We start from the raw sequence: 20,849 nt of genomic DNA on the forward strand, positions 1-20,849 counted from the left end.
ACTGGCAAGACTTTATGACAGAACACCGGCTTCCAATTTCCGGTCTCGACTACAACAACAACTGCACACGAATATTAGTTAATTTAATCTTTTCAACGATAAATAAACATGTTCAATAGAAAACTGATTGCTTTAAATCATCATCAACCAAAAAACTTCAACCCGGAAGGTAATTGCATTAGTGTTATGCCATTTTATACTTATATTCGCTTTATCACTTTTGTTGCAGTTTTCGGATGTTCAATAATTCGACCAGGTGACTCGAATTAATGTCAACCCGGCCCCAAGTCAACCCGGCCTCAAAATTTGTCAACCCGGCCCCAAAATTGGTCAATCCCGCCCCACGGTATTTTTATTTGGTCAATGCGGCCCGAAAATTGGTCAGTGCGGCCCCAAAATTGGTCAATGCGGCCCCAAAATATATATTTTTCAAAGAAAACTATATAACCTATAAGACATTTTGTTGTGTGATGGAATAAAATTGATTTATTATTAATTGAAGATTATTAACTGTAGAAAAATAATATATTGAGGACGTGTTTTCCAGTTTGGAGGATCTCAATACATCCGACCAACTAGAGCCTTTTGTTTTTGTATATCAGAAGGACCTGGCTCCAGTCAACTGTGTGGACTGTGGAGAACTGGTCTGTCTTCGGCAGGGCTGCCGATTTTCCGCGGATTCCCGGAAATCCGCGGATTTCGTGAGCTGGGTCATTTTTGAGATTGATGTAAATTCGACAAAGACAATAAATTCATTCGTCATATTTTATACAGTCCCCAAAAACCGGCACGCTTTGGCTTTTATCGTTACGCTAGCCGCCTATGGTACATCTGTAAGGGCTTTTCTCATTGGTCAAATTGAGTCTTTTCCGGCATTCTATTTTAGAATAACCAATCAAATTACAGTTTACATTGTCGCTCTTGTCTGTTGTCAAAATGCGTCAAAATGTCGGATATTTGTTTTGAGGGCTGATGAAAACCTGAAGTCCAACTAAAGTGTCTCTGAATGGCTTTAAAGGCAACCAAGGAAGTCAAATTTAGAGTCCAGGAAATTGATTTTAGGGCATACCAAATCATCAGAATCCAGGAGCTTCTGCTGGCTTCGCCCCCTGGGCCCCCACCAGGGCTCTGCCCTGGACCCACAAAGGGGGCTTGCGCCTTGCACAGCCCCCTTGACACCCGGAGTATTTTCCTCTGATTTTGCAATTTGCTGTTGGCAGCCGTGCTTCGGAGAGCCAGTTCGAACAAACAATGACTGCGAAGGTAAAGATTATAATTAATAGTTAAATCATTTAATTGTGATTTTTTATATAAATTTTACATTAATACAAAATTATACATAAATAAATAAATGTAATAAGCCAAAGGGTTAGGCAAAAAGTTCATAAACAATCCACCCTATCCTTTAGGTTTTTTTAAATTTGTATAATATATATATACGTATATGATGAATGTATGTATTATAAAACGTTCTCTCTTTTACAGGTTGGCATCGTCGCCTGAACACGCGTGCAGGTGTCTCTACTCCTTTCTACACTTTGGTGAGACATCTGCACAAAGAGGCACTTGAGGTTGAGGCTCAGATACGCCTAGTATCGGAAATGAAGTTACGAAGACTGCAGAGAGCAACGTACCGCTCAATGCAGTCGAAAATCTTCAGTGCCTGGGATAGGTAATACTTATTTTTTGTATGAGATAATACGACAATTTCATTTTTGAATTTAATAAAAATGGTAATTTGAAGTTTCGAACAATAATTGAAGAAATTAACTTGAGTCATGTACCATTATTTTGCTAATTTATCGTTTAGTACCAATTTAAACTAGTTACACTGATAACTATCTATAACTTTTTGTTTTGTTTTATTTCACAGATATTGATCGAAAAAGATATCTGCAACCGCCCTGTTGAAGCTTGTGTCCACCATGTACAGACCGATACTAGGTAGAAGAGAGGCAGAAGAAGACGACGAGTGAAGTGTTTGTATGTGATGAACATTGTAGGGGTGTGTCAGGAACATTGTTGAACTATACAAAATACAAGTTGCTTGTGTGTTGATATTGATAGTTGATATTGATACTTTTTATATAAAATAAATAATAAAAGATATCATCATTGAACTTTTGTTTTTGTTGTTAATTTTTATCTTATTTCTTGATAAGTGTTTACATTTTAAAGCAAAATAAATAATATAAAAAAATGGGGCCGGGTTGACCAGAAATAAAATTGGTTCGGAGCCGGGTTGACCAATTTTGGGCCGGACTGACTTGGGGCCGGGTTGACTTGTACCGGGTGACTCTGTAGATTTTATGTATACGATGTTTGTCATATTGTCCTATGCAACAAAATACAATTGGGGAGGAACTAGGGCCTGACTTAAGCGCAGATTGATTTGCTAATTCACTGATTTGTAAATTTAACATTTACATATTATGATTATGTATATATGCTGATAAATATTGAACAAAAATATTATTATAACTTCAATAATAAGCATTTTTAATATTATATTGAAAAGGTGTTTGACAAGTTGTTTGTATGATTATAAGATATTTTTCTGCAAAAAGCAATACTAGTATTCTAAAAGTTAAACAGGCTGTTGAAAATGCCTGATCGGGCTTCTGACATAAAAAATCAATATTTTCTAGAAAAATAATATAAAGATATGCATTTCTTTTAAACTATGTTTGTTTATTGAGCATATTATATGACATAAACAGAAAGAAAAATAATTGTTTTTTTTTCACTTTTGTGAGAATTATTCCCCCTTTTTCATGTTTATATGACCCATAATTTTTTAACACAATGAAGTCCTTAAAAAGTATGGTCCAATGTAAGATTCTTAACAGAAATGTGTCCAACATCTTCATTTTGCTCAAAATTATTGCACCAGTACCTTTATTCTATATATTTGGATATAATATTCTGTTTCTGGCATAAATACTTTGACGAAGTTTCCTTTGAAAACTGAATGAAATGTATGCTGACAGGTGTTGGTGCAATGAATTGGATCATAAAGAAGTTATTTAACCTATTTTGTTTTATACTTTGCCTATGTACATGTAACATATTTTTTAAGAACTTGGAAAATTTTGTATCATATAAACATGAAAAATGGGAAATAATTTTTACAAAAGTGACAGTTACAAATATTTTTCTTTCTGTTTATGTTATACATTATGCTCAATAGACAAACAAAGTTTAAAACAAATCTCTTCATTATTTTTCTAGAAATATGATTTTTAATGTCATAAGTCTGATTGGGCATTTTCACCGGCCTGTTAAAGAGGTACCCCAAAATCTCAGAAGCTAGTGCTTATTTTTTATAATATGCTACATAACAACAAAAATTAATTTGTTATATAATAATGTTTTTGTTCTTGTACATGTAGGCCTACTTTTATATAATTTCTTGCTTTGAAATGATTATAACTAAAATTGGGGTTGTCTGTGGCTGAGTGGTTTAGGTCGTTGACTTCAAACCACTTGCCCCTCACCGCTGTGGGTTGGAATCCCAACAGGGACTTTGGATTCTTTCATGTGAGGAAGCTATCCAGCTAGCTTACTGAACGTCGGTGGTTCTACTCAGGTGCCTGTTCGTGCCTGAAATAATGCACGGAAGGGCACCTGAGGTCTTCCTCCACCAGTAAAGCTGGAACGTCACGACATGACCTATTCTGTGTCAATGTGACGTAAAACCCCAAACAAACAAACAACTAAAATTGAAAAAAAAAACAAAAAAACGGCAATTAAAACAATGCAATGGGATCTGTTACAGTAACTCTCCTATGTTTTTGTAGTATCTTATTTAAACAGTAACTTACTGTTTAAAGAAGTTTTTCCAAATACATTTTATTAGCTCGACTATTCGAAGAATATGAGAGCTATTGTAGTCGCCCCGGCGTCGGCGTCCGCGTCAGCGTCCGCGTCGGTGTCAGCGTCCGCGTGGGCGTCTGCGTTGGTTAAAGTTTTTTGTAAAGTCAAATATCTCAATTATTACTTGAGATATTCAATTGAAACTTACAATAGTTATTTATAGTAACAAGGTACATCAGCTTGACAAGTTGGATAACTCTGCCTACAATATTGACAGAATTATGCCCCTTTTTAACTTAGAAATTTTGGTTAAAGTTTTTTGTAAAGTCAAATATCTCAATTATTGCTTGAGATATACAATTGAAACTTACAATACTTATTTATAGTAACAATGTACATCAGATTGACAAGTTGGATAACTCTGCCTACCATATTGACAGAATTATGCCCCTTTTTAACTTAGAAATTTTGGTTATAGTTTTTTGTAAAGTCAAATATCTCAATTATTGCTTGAGATATTCAATTGAAACTAACAATACTTATTTATAGTAACAATGTACATCAGATTGACAAGTTGGATAACTCTGCCTACCATATTGACAGAATTATGCCCCTTTGGAACTTCGAAATTTTGGTTAAAGTTTTTTTTGTAAAGTCAAATATCTCAATTATTGCTTGAGATATTCAATTGAAATTTAAAATTCTTATTTACAATAACAATGTACATCAGCTGGCAAAATTGCATAACTCTGTCTGCAATATTTGCAGAATTATTTGCCCCTTTGAAACTTAGAAATTTTGGTTAAAGGTTAAAAATCTTCAAAGATATTTACTTGAAATTTTACACATGCACTTAGGGTCATAATTGGAGGGGCATAATTGTATGTCACTGACCAAGTTCCATAACTCTATCTTGCATTAAGGCTGATTCATATCCCCTTTTCTACATAGTCTCTTGGTTAATGTTTAAATGCAAGTTTTACATATCTCAATAACTATTAAAGATATTTATTTAAAACTTCACATATGCATTTAGGGTCATAATTGTAGGTCACTGACAAAGATCCATAATTCTATCTTGCATTTAGGCTGATTTTTCTCCCCTTTTTCAACTTAGAAATTCATGGTAAAGTTTTGCTTGTAAGCTGTTATCTCAATAACTACTGAAGGGTTTGTGCCTTTTTTGGGACAATTTTATGCATTCATAATAATAAAGCAGTGATTTACTTGATAAAATATCTTAATAACAAGCTTTTGTACCTTTTTTGTCAATTTATGTATTCATAGGTAATTAGAATTATTATACTCAATAAAAAACCCTCGTGACATTCCCTTCCAAATAGTCAAGCCAATTCTGTATAATTAGACTCTCTCTAAGACCTATAACATGAATTTATATAAAAAAATTAGCCCTTTTGTGAACTTAAAAAATTTAACATTATCAAGGCTCTTACTATCAAGCACTTAGAATAGTCGAGCGTGCTGTCCTACAGACAGCTCTTGTTGTACATATAGGTAGTAAAGTTCATATGGTAATGTACAATATATGTATTATTTCTTATGTATTATTCTAGGTATTCTGTAATCAATTTAATCACAATATAAACAATAATTTTACAATCCACAGGCAGCAAATATTGATAGATATATACACTTCAAATGGACTTGTCCATCTTTCAGTCTGGACATTCAATCTGGACCAAACCATTCTTCATTTTTAGGGAAAATTTCTAAATAAGTGACTGAAGTGACCAGCGCAGACCCTAATCAGATGACAAAGTCAAAGCTGTCTGATCTTCCTCTGCTCTGATCAGATGGGTAGAAGCAGTTGACTCTAGCAGCCTAAGAGTTACCGTAACTTTTGAAACTTGTTTTTTCACAAATGTTTCAGTTGAGAATGAATTTCGTAGTATGATTGTATGGCTAGAAGATCAGAAAGTTCGACATTACAAGATTGAAGATAGGGCGGGACTTCGAAACATTGAGTCATCAGACTGGCCAAAGGCATTGGAAAATGTAAGGGCTTTACGTATGGTCTTTTTTTTTCCAGTCATTATTTCTTTGTAGTGAAATTATAACATTTATGTCATTTTGTGCATTTGATTTTGTCTTGTAAAAAGTGTGATGATAATCTGCAAAATAAATTGAAATGATATTGTCTGAATTTAGACTTCTAAAGGTATCAATATCAAAACAAGCTTTTGTGATTTAGATCTTTGTCTGTAGTCACCGTTTTTGCATAGTTTTTACAAAGCAATTTAACATAGAATTCATCATGACTTCTTTCTTGACCTATGGAATAGACACCAGAGCATAGTATGGCCATGATGGGTCTTTTTTTTATCAAAAATATCAAATTATTGAAAAGCACCCTTTTGCCTTGTTCTAATAAATTTTTGTGTGACATAATAATTATATGTTACTTGAAAAGTTGAGAATTTGAATCTATACAATTAGAAGTTTTAGTGTAGAATGGTAGGTGTACGTGTATTTAGAATATACAATATAGGCGTTTTTTCTTGTGTCATAGAAACTATGTTTAAGTTTATTTTCAGTATGTACAAGAGCTTGGTTGTCCGTACCCTATAAGTGAAAGGTTAGCTTTAATAGACTGGATGCTAGGTTACGCTGTAAGACTGGACTATGGAGACGAAGGTATGTAAATTAACCATTTGAAGGCCGAGGTTTTTGATAAACATTTGTAAATGCAATGAAAATATTTTCCCCTAAAATAATTTGACGGAAAATATTTTTAGTGATAAACTTTTGTCTATGTTATTGTTCTTAACAGAAGGGGTTGTGGGTCTGAGCCCGATTTGTGTCATGTATGTCCCTTCATGTGACACCAGTACTGGTTAAGTTCCAGGAAGTGGAGTTAAACATGGTTAATACAAGTTTAAAGAACTTGTTTTGCAATCAAGCTTAAATGAATGTGTTTAAACTAAACTATATATGAAAATGAGTTATATTTTATTGTTTTGTCACCGACTTGGATTAGTTTACTTTACTGCTGTTGTATCTGTCAGAGGATCAGATAATAGCTTTGATATTTTATCTAAGAATGGCAATAATGCAGTGAAAAGATTTATTTTAATCATCAATAAACACTATGATCTGCCTCTATTGATCAATTGCACTTGTCACCAGTAAAGAGCAAGGCAAATAGCTTTTCATTTTTAATATATTGACAACAAAATCATTGATACTAATGGGCAGCCTATACTTTATTAAGGGGCAATTTGTTTTAACTGTTTCCAAATTTTCCCTTTAATGGACAGATTGCTTTTCATTTAAGATTACATACATATGATTTCAGCGGAGAAATATAGATCCACCAAACCACTGACACTAGGTTCATCTGATGCTGGTAAAGTTCCACAGGGTGGGGCATCATCTAATCCTCTAGATGCATTAGATTGTAAGTTTTACAAATTGGTTATCAAAGATGTCTGACACTAAGGCTGTCATTGATGGAGTTTTTTGTATCAATACGTCAAAAGACAATTATCAATGATATATAAAATTATGTTGTACTTGTAAGTAGAGTGAAAAATGCTTGAATTTTTGTTATAGACTATGCTCATGGTGGTATGTAAAGTTTTTTTTGGATGTCACAAATACAATTAACATAAAGAAAAACTGCTTTTGCTATTTTTTTCTCACAGACTAAAAATTTAACTGTTAGTTAAAGCTTGCCATAAAATATGATAAGAAGTGACTTCTTTATTTACACAAAATGAAAAAATATTTTCACAAAATCAGAAGAAAAAAGATTTGAGCGTATTGATATTCAAAATTGTGTATGGATATTGTATGGAACAGTAAATATCAATGATACATCGATATTGGGATATTCATTGACAGCCCTATCGAACACCTATAATGATCATTTTGAGTTCTGTGACCAGGAAGTTAAAATACCTGCCTTTCAACCCAGGAATTGTGCTTCAATCACCATTGGGTGCACTGCCATGTTTCCTCATATGACGTCCCAGGAGTTAAAAGTGTTTCAAGAGATATTTCAAATAATGAGCTTAGATAAATAAATTTTAAACCACAGTTGAGATATTTAAAGTTCTTTTGGTGATTTTGAAAAAAATATCTTCCTTGGCAGGATGTTATTTGACACAAAAAACACAAAAGAGCAAGTCCAACAAAAGAATTCAGCAGTTTGGTTTAAACATATTTATTCCCGAAAGTATATATAATGTACATACAAATAAATAACAAACAAAATAATTTAACAGATTGGGAAAGGGTGAGAATGAAAGACAAGTCTCTTAGAATTCTTCTCCTTTATCAGTTTAAAGGTTAAACAATATTTTCATGAAACAAATTATCTATTTGGCTATACTTATGAATATCATAATATTAAATGATTATGTACATGTACATAAATGTTTGTTATTTTCACATGAAATAATTTTATTCTTCAGTTGAGGATCCAGATTTTAAAGCAGGAGTTACTTCCCTTGCAATGATGTTACAGATTCCTCCATATCATGATCATCTGGAACAGCTAAAGGTATTTACCTCCCCTGTTTGTTTTTTTTACCACTTCATATTTCTCTGCCTTTCCTAAGTATGTAATTTGTAACACATAAATGACTCTATTATTGCGCAATGTCAAATGATAAATGCTTAAGATAATGCATACTGTGCCACACTCAGTGTTTTCCACTATTTAAAGGACTCCATGGAGGTTTTAGATAAGACAGGACTGAAAATATTTTTCCAAGGTTTTTATACCTTTTGATGTAGGTCTTTACCAATAACTTGTGTTCAAAATAACAGATCTTTTACTCACTCTGTTTTTCCAGAATGATCTTTTTTGTGTTTTAAATGACCTAAAATGAATATTGTTGTAACTTTTTAACTCAAATCGGGGTAGGATCAGGCTTAATATTGTTTATCAATTTAATTCTGAGTATATTTGAGCCGCGTCACAACAAAACCAACATAATGGGTTTGCTACCAGCATGGATCCAGATCAGCCTGCGCATCCGTGAGGTATTTTTTAATGAGTGAAATTGTTGTCAATTGTACAAATGAAATGATTTTATTAAGCTTCAATGCCTTTTCTATCCACAAAATTTACTAACTACAGGTATTTGAAGTAAATAAGTAAAGAAAGTAGAGTAACACGTCAATAACACCGGAGTCGGCGTAATATATATGTACTTTATTAATCAACCTGTTTCTGATAAACAATGACCTTCATTAGGATAACTAGTCAAAATATGCAGAAATTTGACATATTCTGTTAGGTATGGCATAGAAATTTGGCAAGATAATTTAAAAATAAATACAGTTGACTCTCGGTAACTCGAAATCCAAGGGACTGGGCATTTTACTTCGAGAGAAACGGAATTCGAGTAACGTGAATCTGCCGCCATTACGTTGATATTCGTACATGTATATACATGTGCCTGACTGTATGTGCAAAGAAGTAGGTTTTTCTATTGTTGACAGCGGCAATGCACGTGTTTTTAATAAGCACTCACGACAATTCATTACAATAAAAGCACAATCACACATTTACTTCAACAACAATTTATCTAATATTTGAAGTGAATTGACCATCGGACGAAAACGAAAGTAACAACTATCGTAAACCGGAATTAATGTATGCCATATGACGGAACATTTATTATACAAATGTCATTTACCTTGATATCTAAGCTGTTATTTGACTAACACCTGTCAGGCTGGCACGAGTCAACTTTTTTAAAGAAATGTGTAAGACTAGTTTGCTGGTAAACTTAATTACAATTAAATCTTAATTTAGTTATCTTACTGTTAAAACCAATTAAGCCCTGAAACCGATTACATCCACTTTTACGACGTGTTAATAATACATGATGACTGGCAATTAAAATTACTATAAAACGTGTGAATCACGAGTGACAATGTCTCGCCTTGATGTCGCCGACCTTTGATCAGTCGGCTGTTTTCAAACTTCGACTAATTGAGATGAAAATATGTTGGACTTTAATTGACGGGACCAAATTTTCTTTTCGACTAAACAGGAGTCTCGGTTAGTCAAAATTTGACCTAAGCAGAGTTAAAATACAAAGATAAAGAAGGAAATATGACGGGACTTTAGAAATTCTTCGACTAACGCGGAATTTTGAGTAAAGCGATTTTGACTTATTGAGAGTCAACTGTAAATAAATTTAATCATATCTTGTATTAAACATACCAAGTTTTAATTTTTCTTGTAAATCTTAAAGGGACTTCATTGAGGTTTTTTGACATGACAGGACTGGAAATATTTTATTTTGAGATTTGTATACCATTTTATGAAAAGTCTTGATCAGTAACTTGAGTGCAGTTTCCCAGATCATTGGCTGACCTAGCTTTTCCAGAATGATCATTTTTTTTGCGCAAAACAACCAAAAAATTAAAAGCATTTAAATGCTTTTAACTCTAGAATGGTTCTAAAAAATTTACATAGTTTTATTAGCTCGACTTTTTTTTTTTTGAAAAAAAAAGTAGAGGTATTGTTATAGTCAGGTGACAGGTCGGCGTTGCCTTTGCCGTTGCCGTTGCCGTTGCCGTCCGAAAACTTGTACCTGGATCATAACTTTTTTATTACTTGATGTATTGTCTTCATACTTGGCCACAACAACCCTTGGGACAAGACCTTTCAGTAGACCACACTAACCTTGACCTTCATCCATAAATGACCTTGACCTTCAAGGTTAAAAGTCCAATTTTTGCTTGTTCATGCTCTTATTGGCTGTAACTTTGTTATTTTTGAATGGATTGTCTTCAAACTTGAACATAATAATCTTAAAGGATATCCCTTAAAAATAACCAGTCAGACCTTGACCTTCAGTCATCAATGACCTTGACTTTGAAGGTCAAATTATTGAAATTTTCATTTTTTTGGCTATTATTGGCTGTAACTTTGTTATTTTTGAATGGATTGTCTTCAAACTTGAACATAATAATCTTCAAAGATAACTGTTAAAAATATACCGAAAGACCTTGACCTTCACTCATTAATGACATTGTCTTTGAAGGTCAAATTATTGAAATTTTCATTGTTTTGGCAGTAACTGACTGTAACTTTGCTATTTTTGAAGGGATAAACTTCATATTATAACAGAACATTCTTAAGGACCAGACCTTGTTGTTTATCAAACCCAAATTTGCTTGGGCTCTTTAATGACCTTGACCTTGAAGGTTATATTACTGAATTTTCTCAGATTGTGCATTTATTTTTTGGTGTGTGTGTATGTATAGTATATGTATTATATATATATATCATTTTTTGATATTTTTAGAAATTGGGTCATTGTTGCTATTTTTAGAAATTGCGTCATTTTTTTCTATTTTTAGAAATTGCGTCATTGTTGCTATTTTTAGAAATTGTTGCTATTTTTAGAAATAACGTCATTGTTTCTATTTTTAGAAATTGCGTCATTTTTTTCTATTTTTAGAAATTGTGTCATTTTTTCTATTTTTAGATATTGCGTCATTTTTTCTATTTTTAGAAATTGCGTCATTTTTTTATTTTTAGATTTTATTTTTAGAAATTGTCATTTTTTCTATTTTTAGAAATTGCGTCATTTTTTCTATTTTTAGATTCTATTTTTAGAAATTGCGTCATTTTTTTATTTTTAGATTCTTTTTTTAGAAATTGTGTCATTTTTTCTATTTTTAGAAATTGCGTCATTTTTTCTATTTTTAGAAATTGCGTCATTTTTCTATTTTTGGATTCTCTTTTTAGAAATTGCGTCATTTTCTTTATTTTTAGAAATTGCGTCATTTTTTTCTATTTTTAGATATTGCGTCATTGTTGCTATTTTTAGAAATTGTTGCTATTTTTAGAAATTGCGTCATTGTTTCTATTTTTAGAAATTACGTCATTGTTTCTATTTTTAGAAATTGCATCATTTTTTTCTATTTTTACAAATTGCGTCATTTTTTTCTATTTTTAGAAATTGCGTCATTTTTTCTATTTTTAGAAATTGCGTCATGTTGCATTTTTTAGAAATTGCGTACTGTTGCTATTTTTAGAAATATGTGTAATGTTTTTATTCATATATAGATATATAAAATATATAAACAAAACTAGTGTGACAAGACAGACCAACTAAATTTATAAAAAGGAAACGTTAATATATGTTCAAACCTTTCTATGTTTGCGTTTAGAAAAAGTAAAAAGTCGAGCGTTGCCCCCGCCCGGCGGTGGCTCTTGTATACTTAATTTTGATTGCATTTCTTTACTATCAGTGGCATGTTTTTCAGTTTAAGTGGCCAAGATGTGAGTTTCAGATTGTATAGTTTTTAGACTTTTGGCCTTAATTTGAGCTCCTTCGATACAATTTTATAAAATATTAAAATGCTTTCTGAAATGTGATTTTTTTATGCTCCCCAAAGGGAGAGCAAAATTATAGTTGCCACTTTGTCCATTCATCTGGATGTCCGCACTACTGAAAAGGGATAGGGGGCCATCTTACTGTAAACTGAACAAAAGAGAATAATAGAGTTTTTTCCATAATAATAGAGTAAGGGGCCATTGGCCTACTACACTGGAGCCGCGATATAGCGCTCATGTTGGGGTCCATGATCTCAAGACAGCGTTGTAACGAGTAACTTTTTATAACGCTCATTTTGTAATTATAGCGAAAATATCGCATTACCCCACCCACCGCCGAAACATATAACGCTTGTTAGTGGAATTGATTGTTTACTTACCTTCCAATGGATATCAGTCCAAGCTTTTTATATATTATTATTAATTATTTTGTAAAGCATTACTGAATATCTTTAATATAAACATGAAATTTACGAATTAAAAATATAAACCACGAATGAATGTTTATAAATTTCCAGTAAAACAGCGGTTTTAACGTGAGTTATGTGTGGTCATGAAAATTGATACCTAGTGGATGGGACTAAATTAATCGTCTTTCCTGCTGTCTCTTGTGAAAAAATCAGTCATCCTCAACAACTTTTTTGCAGATAGATCGAAAGTGCATGCTTTTTAAAATTAATTGTATGCTTGGGTGATTTACTTAACTCGTCGGTGTTTGCATGTCTTAGCTAACAGTTTGATACCTGACTGATCAACAGTTCAAAATGAACAAAAGAGCGGATTAACGCTTACCTGTGTATGACTTCACACCTTCTTATCATGAGTGACGTAATTATGACTGTTTATTGCACTCGACTGACACATTGAACAAGCGTTATAGTGGATAAGGTGCGGTATTGATATACATGAAAAAAAAATTATAATGGGCGAAAAATACGATTTTTTTTTTGGGAGCCAAGGCATATGAGCGTTCTACTGAGATAAGCGCTATACCGATGAGCGCTATATCGCGGCTCCAGTGTATTAAACAAAAGAAAATCACAAAAGAAATGGCCCCTTATTCTATTTTAGCCGGACGTCCGTCCGTCCGTCCCCTTTTCTTGTCCAGGACATTCTGAAACAACAAGAGATATCCACAAAAAACTGTGTAGGTAAATAGATGTAAATAAGAAGTGCAGTGTAAAGGTACTATAACTCTACCTTGCCTAATTTTGGAGTTATTGTCCTTTGTTTACCTTTACACTTTGAACTTTGTCTGGGACATAACTCTGAAACTAAAAGAGGTATACTTTTCTGTGTCCAAAACCTATTTTAGGAGCATTACCTGGTTCAACTGGCTCTTGTTAACATTTTTCCATCTTGAGGTGAGCCTCTTTAATAAATTTAAAGATAAACTAAGGTAAAATGACTTTTATGAAGTTATAGTTTACATATTTTTATGTTTTAACATTTACTCTGGTTATTTGTAGGCAATATGCATTGTAGTAAAAGAAAAACTATCCAAAGAGTCTTTAGATAGGGCAGAAAAAGAATCACAGGTATGATAAATGTTTAAATCACTTAATTTTCTTTTATAAGTGACTGTTGTTTTTTATTCCCCCGCCAAAAAATGGCCGGGGCATATAGTGTTACCCTGTTCCGTCAGTAGGTCCTTCCATCATTCCCTCATCATTAGTTTCTGTTCATTATCTTAGGAACAGTTGCACCCATTCAACTCAAATTTGACATATGGATATATCATAAGAAAATATATGTCAAGTTCGAATTTGGTCATCATGGTTTGATGATTTTTGGCAGAGTTATGCCACTTTCACTTTGAAAATAATATGAAATTTTCAGTTTCTGTTCATTATCTCCCCAATATTATTACACATTCAACTCAAATTTGACATATAGATACTTCAAAGTATTGCGCAGGTCAAGTTTGAATTTGGTCACGGTTTGATGATTTTTGGCAGAGTTATGCCACTTTCACTTTGAAAATAATATGAAATTTTCAGTTTCCATTTATTATCTCCCCAACGGTATTACACATTCAACTCAAATTTGACATATGGATATATCATAAGAAAATATATGTCAAGTTCGAATTTGGTCATCATGGTTTGATGATTTTTGGCAGAGTTATGCCACTTTCACTTTGAAAATAATATGAAATTTTCAGGTTCTATTCATTATCTCCCCAATATTATTACACATTCAACTCAAATTTGACATATAGATACTTCAAAGTATTGCGCAGGTCAAGTATGAATTTGGTCATGGTTTGATGATTTTTGGCAGAGTTATGCCCCTTTCACTTTGAAAATAATTTGAAATTTTCAGTTTCCATTTATTATCTCCCCAACGGTTTTACACATTCAACTCAAATTTGACATATGGATACGACAAAGGAATGCGCATGTCAAGTATGAATTTGGTCATGGTTTGATGATTTTTGGCAGAGTTATGCCACTTTCACTTTGAAAATAATATGAAATTTTCAGTTTCTGTTCATAATATTCCCAATATTATTACACATTCAACTCAAATTTGACATATAGATACTTCAAAGTATTGCGCAGGTCAAGTTTAATTTTTGGTCATGGTTTGATGATTTTTGGCAGAGTTATGCCACTTTCACTTTGAAAATAATATGAAATTTACAGTTTCCATTTATTATCTCCCCAAGGTATTACACAATCATTCAACTCAAATTTGACATATTGATACGACAAAGGAATGCGCAGGTCAAGTATGAATTTGGTCATGGTTTGATGATTTTTGGCAGAGTTATGCCACTTTCACTTTGAAAATAATATGAAATGTTCAGTTTCTGTTCATTATCTCCTCAAAAGTATTACACATTCAACTCAAATTTGACATATAGATACATCTTAGAAATAAGCAGTTCAAGTTTTGATTGTTTTGGAAAAAGTTATCTCTCTTGAATGTTGGAAAAATTTTGAATTTTCAGTTTCAGCACTCATACTTTTGTGGAATGTATGTAGTCATTATTTGGCTTCAAATATGCAATATGCAATTTACAAAAGGTTAATACTGAATAGTTTCAGTGCCTTGAACTTTGTAATAAAATGGTTTGTGTTAACATTGAATAGGTTTAAGGGCTTTGAACTTAAAATGAAAATGCAAATAAATTTGGAACCAAATATTATTACATCTGAAATTTTGGCTGCTAGTGGAGGCCTCATCCATGGCGTGCCGACACATTTCTAGTTTTCTTCAATTTGTTTCTTCATTATTTTTCATTTACATTGCACAAAGTTACATTGTACTTTGCTTGTATTTATTTACCAATGACAACAAAACTTTCTTCAATGGTGATAATTGAAAACCTGGTTTTGTGGCATTGCCATGTTTCATGTTAAACAATAATTTTACTTTTTTTTCCCAGGGTGAACAGACAACAATAGACAGTATTAACCTAGGATTTGACACTGGAGGTAACATATATAAATATAATATAATATTATATAGATAAATTGACTACAAACCCTTTTTTCTATGCTTCAATGAAAATAGGCAAAAGTTATGTTATGAAATTCTTTATAAAGCTTTACTTTTTGTGATTTTTAAAATAAAATCTTATTCTTAGCCTATTCATATAATAAAACAATTATTGACTAGTGAGCCATTGAATGTGATGTGATGTTCACGGGCAAATAATCATATTGACCTAGGCTATCGCTTCAATCAAATATGTCGTGTACCGTTAAATAACACATCATATTCAATGGCTCACTTGTCAATAATTGTATAATTATGCAAGAAATTATTAATATCTCTTTCCATTCTAATATGCTAATAAAAAGAGAATTGATAAAAATACATTGAACTACATTAAGTGTATAAGTAATTTTCCTGACATTATTTGGTTAATTGATGTCATATCTGACATTATATGACATGTAAGCATTCCTTTTTCATGCTCTGGCATGTAATAATGCTTTTGATTGCCTGTCTGTTTGATAGGGAATAGTTTGAAGCGGTTAAGAATGTTGTTTTGAACTTGCAGTCTTTTTAGTACAACTTGCAAAACAGAGTAACCCTCTCAATATTTAATTGAAATAAATACATTTTATTGTCCAAATAATGCTTGATACCTCTTTTATATTGATCTCAAATGCTTATTAAATGTGAAAAATTTGTCTTCCAGATTACATCATCAACGAAGCAGCGAAAATATTACGGCTTCTTCATATTCGGGATTTACGTGAGCTTCAGTCAAGTATTAATCAGGCCATTGTGGCAGTCCAAACTGTTTACCGCCAATCCTAAAACAGACAGTCGACTTGGCAGAGTAGGAAGATAATGATTGTTTCATTGATGAAAGTGACTCGACTCAAATATTCCTGCATGGGCTATGCATTTGTAATGTGTGTTCAAAACTTACAAGAAAAAACAAAAACAATCCCTGAAAGGAACTCCACTGAGGCCCGAAAGCTGAAAAAATATAAAAACTGAAAATCTGGAGCACTTAAGATGGAATCATATGAAAAAGATAAAGAAATACATTCAAAATGAATTTGAAATTTAATATTTAGTGTGATTTTTAGCCCAGTTTTAGTTAAAAACACATTACATATTTTCAGGTTATTTTGCACAATAAAATTGATTATTATTTTGGCTAAAGAAAGTGAGCAAATGATCTGAAATTTTAGCACAAAAATTATTAAAAGTCATTGGTCCAGACCTAAACAGATGGTATAAAAATCTCTAAAAAAATATTTCCAGCCTGGCCATGTCAAAAAAACCTTAGTGGAGTTCCTTGAAATTATCTGCTTTGTTCTCGGTTGGTTACTTTTTACAATATGATACCTCATTTGCATATTCTATAACTTCTGAACTCAAAATAAAAGTACCTGTATCATAACACTATCAATTCTGTTAAATTGTCAAGAATGGTAAAAATCAGCAACAAATATAATATAGTATGGGTCAGACTTGAACATTTTGGAAGCCATACTACTGGCAGAAGCCTGTCAAGATATTTTATTTGTATATGCGTCTGCTCAAAAGTGTCATCATTTTGATGTTAGAAAAAAGTTACTATGTTATCTAAAATTTATTTTTTCATTTGTATGTACATGGAGTTTCTGGACGTTATCACGTTAACATATGGAAAATGTCAGCTCTGTTCTGTCAGCTCTGTTCTGTCAATCTGTTACTCTTATTTTCAACCTTTCTAAAGTTTTTAAAGGCCGGTTATGCCCCAGAAATGCTTTAGTTTTTATTTCCCAAAGGCTTTTTGTGCCCCCACTTTAGTGGCGGGCATTTAGATTTACCCTTGTCCGTCCGTCCGTCCATCCGTTCACTTTTGTGTCGCATGTAACTCAAAAAGTATTTGGCCTAGAGTCATGAAACTTTATAGGAATGTTGATCAGCATGAGTAGTTGTGCACCTGGGTATTTTTGTCTGAATATTTTTAGTATTTTTAGAGTTATTGCCCTTGACTTAGTAAAATTTTGCAATTTTCAACTTGTGTCGCATGTAACTCAAAAAGTATTAGACCTAGAGTCATGAAACTTTACAGGAATGTTGATCAGCATGTGTAGTTGTGCACCTGGGTATTTTTGTCTGGATATTTTTAGTATTTTTAGAGTTATTGCCCTTGACTTAGTAAAATTTTGCAATTTTTTCAACTTGTGTCGCATGTAACTCAAAAAGTTTTGGACCTAGAGTCATGAAACTTTACAGGAATGTTGATCAGCATGTGTAGTTGTGCACCTGGCTATTTTCGTCTGGATATATTTAGTATTTTTTTTGAGTTATTGCCCTTGATTTAGTAAAATTTTGCTTTGTGTCAAAAGTAACTCAAAAAGGATTTGACATAGAGTCATAAAACTTTACAGGAATGTTGATCAGCATGTGTAGTTGTGCACCTGGCTATTTTCGTCAGGATTTATTTAGTATTTTTAGAGTTATTGCCCTTGACTTAGAAATTTTTTGCAATTTTCAACTTGTGTCGCATGTAATTTAAAAAGGATTTGACATAGAGTCATTGAACCTTACGGGAAGGTTGCTCAGCATATTTAGTTTTGCACCTGGGGTTTCGCTTGTGGATTTTGTATGGAAGTCAAACTATTGATTTGTTTCTATTTGCTACTTTTATGACAAATAATTTCACACTCAGAGTTAGTTTCTTCAGGTGATGAGTTTCAAAAATGCTCTAAAACCATTACTTAAACGTTTTAAAACTCATGTTTGCCCTTTTAAGAATGGAAAAAATATGCGTTTCTGAGGCATAATGTACCTTTAAGTAAACATTATTCAATACATGACTTGATAGTTATTATATAGGTTAAGGCTTGGTCAAACAAGTCAAAAGATGTTGTATTTATTGTATAATTAACATATTTACAACCTGGTATTTCAGACTTTTTGACTTATCTGCCTTTCCAGTTTTACATCCAGATTGCTTGAAATTAATTGTTAGCTGTATTTTGTGATGTCAATTTTAAGACAGATTTATTATAAACAACCATTGATTTTTTTCAGTTTTCCATTTTCCCTTCATGACATATCTCCAATAAATGTCACTTTTTAGATAAAACTTACAGTTCTACCTAACAGAAACCTTGAAAACTGAATTTTAATTACATTTTACATAGCAAGAATGTTATTTCCATGTTTACTGAACAAGAATGGTATGAATTGTTTATTAAGCAAAAATGTTATTACAATGTTTACCCAGCAAGAATGTCATTGCAATGTTTACCAAGCAAAAATGCTATTACAATGTTTACTGGACAAGAAGTTTATTACATTGTTTACTGAGCAAGAATGTTGCTCCAATTTTATTGAGCAAGAATGTTATTGCATTGCTTATTGGGCAAGAATGTTATTACATTGTTACTGAGGCAAGAAATGTTATAGCAATGTTTAACTGGAGCTAGAATGTTATAACAATGTTTACTGAGCAAAGAATGTTTTAAGAATGTTTACTGAGGAAGAATTTATAAGAATGTTTACTGAGCAAGAATGTCATTACATTGTTTACTGAGCAAGAATGTTATGAGCAAGAATGTTGCTCCAATTTTTATAGAGGAAAGAATGTTATTACATTGCTTATTTAGCCAAGAATGCCTTATTGAGCAAAGAATGTTATTACATTGTTTATTGAGCAAGAATTTTTTATAACAATTGCTTATTGAGCAAAAATGTTTATTACAATGTTTTACTTAGCAAGAATGTTATTACAATTTATAACTCAGCAAGAATGATAATATAATGTTCACTGAGCAAGAATGGTATTACATTGTATACTGAGCAAGAACTTTATGAACAATAAATACTGTGCAATGTTTAATAACCATCCCATTATACAAGATGTACAAATACCAGGCTTTAATTGGTTTTCATATTGCAATCTCAATTGTGTTTCATATTCTTGCAATAATTTGAATGTTAAGGGTTATATGAAAGTTTTTCAGTTAAAAGTGCTAAAAATGTTTACATGCATAATTAATTTCTCAATTTTTCATCTGATTTAACTGTAAAAAAATGAAATCGTCATTCAGTGAAGGAGTATAAAACACTCGTTTCAAAATTGAACCGATCAACCCTCGGGGGTTGGGGTTTCTCTGTTTCTCTATCTAAGCCCAATTATGAATTAGAAACTGGTTGTGGTACTTTGGATTCTTTAATGTGAAGAAATCTATCCCCTTAGTTTTGTTTTTAGCTCAACCTGACCACGAAGTGGTCAAGGTGAGGTTATAGTGAGGGGCTATGTCCGGCGCCGTCGTCAACAATTGGTTGTTAACAGTCTAAGCAGTCACAGGTTTTTGATTGGATCATCATTCAAACTTTGTCAGAATGTTTGTCTCAATGAAATACAGATCGGTTCGAAGATGGGGGTCAAAAACTAGGTCACAGGAGCTAAAAATAGAAAAAGCTTGTTAACACTCTAGAGGCTGCAGTTTTCAATCGCAAATATTCTGGAAATTTGTCAGGAAGGTTGTTTTAAATGATATCTAGGTAAGTTCGAAGATGGGGTCATCTCCGGTCCAAAAACTATAGGTCACAGGAGCTAAAAATAGAAAAAAGCTTGTTAACACTAATAATTGGGTTTGTTAACAGTCTAGGCAGTCACAGTTTTTGATTGGATCATCATCAAACTTTTGTCAGAATTGTTTGTCTCAATGAAATACGTGATAGAGTTCGAAGATGGGTTATCTCGGTCAAAAACTAGTCACAGGAGCTAAAAATAGAAAAAGCTTGTTAACACTCTAGAGGCTGCAGGGTTATTCATCCAATATTCTGGAAATTTGTCAGGAAAAGGTTTTTTAAATGATATCTAGGTCAAGTTCGAAGATGGGTCATCTCCGGTCAAAAACTAGGTCACAGGAGCTAAAAATAGAAAAAGCTTGTTAACACTCTAGTGGCTGCGAGTTTTCATCCAAATATTCTTGAAATTTTGTCAGGAAAGTTGTTTTGATGATTTCTATGGTCAAGTTCCAAGATGGGTCTAAATCTCCGGTCAAAAAACTAGGTCAACAGGAGCTAAAATAAAAGAAAAGCTTGTTAACATTTTCTAAGGGCTGCAGTTTTATCCAAATATTCTGGAAATTTTTCAAGGGAAGGTTTTGTTTGAAAATGATATCTAGGTCAATTTTTAAGTATGGATCATGTCCTGGTCAAAGTCCTAAAGTCACAGGAGCCTAAAAATTTAGGAAAAAGCTTGTTAAACTCCTAGTGGCTGCAG

The 20,849-nt window shown here is 32.5% G+C and overlaps 1 protein-coding gene across 1 annotated transcript; it reads left to right on the forward strand.

Annotated features, from left to right (window-relative positions):
- LOC132714112 (RNA transcription, translation and transport factor protein-like) lies at positions 1-18,882 on the forward strand. The gene is made up of 8 exons (XM_060696861.1): positions 1-169; positions 5,708-5,832; positions 6,372-6,471; positions 7,133-7,234; positions 8,253-8,341; positions 13,615-13,683; positions 15,540-15,588; positions 16,302-18,882. The coding sequence occupies exons 1-8, from the start codon at positions 109-111 to the stop codon at positions 16,421-16,423; spliced, it is 717 nt and encodes a 238-aa protein (XP_060552844.1). The 5' UTR covers positions 1-108; the 3' UTR covers positions 16,424-18,882.
- Positions 18,883-20,849: the final 1,967 nt, after the last annotated feature.

This window comes from Ruditapes philippinarum, unplaced genomic scaffold (genome assembly GCF_026571515.1).
Source record: "Ruditapes philippinarum isolate M1 unplaced genomic scaffold, ASM2657151v2 ctg2648_1_1_1_1, whole genome shotgun sequence".
Taxonomy (NCBI): domain Eukaryota; kingdom Metazoa; phylum Mollusca; class Bivalvia; order Venerida; family Veneridae; genus Ruditapes; species Ruditapes philippinarum.

What these genes read in the sequence shown, in the direction of transcription:
- LOC132714112 (XM_060696861.1), top strand. Translation starts at nt 109, where the DNA reads ATGTTCAATAGAAAACTGATTGCTTTAAATCATCATCAACCAAAAAAC. An exon ending in TCCTCTAGATGCATTAGATT is followed by an intron (nt 7,235 to 8,252) that starts GTAAGTTTTACA and finishes TTTATTCTTCAG; the next exon opens with TTGAGGATCCAGATTTTAAA. An exon ending in ATCATCTGGAACAGCTAAAG is followed by an intron (nt 8,342 to 13,614) that starts GTATTTACCTCC and finishes GGTTATTTGTAG; the next exon opens with GCAATATGCATTGTAGTAAA.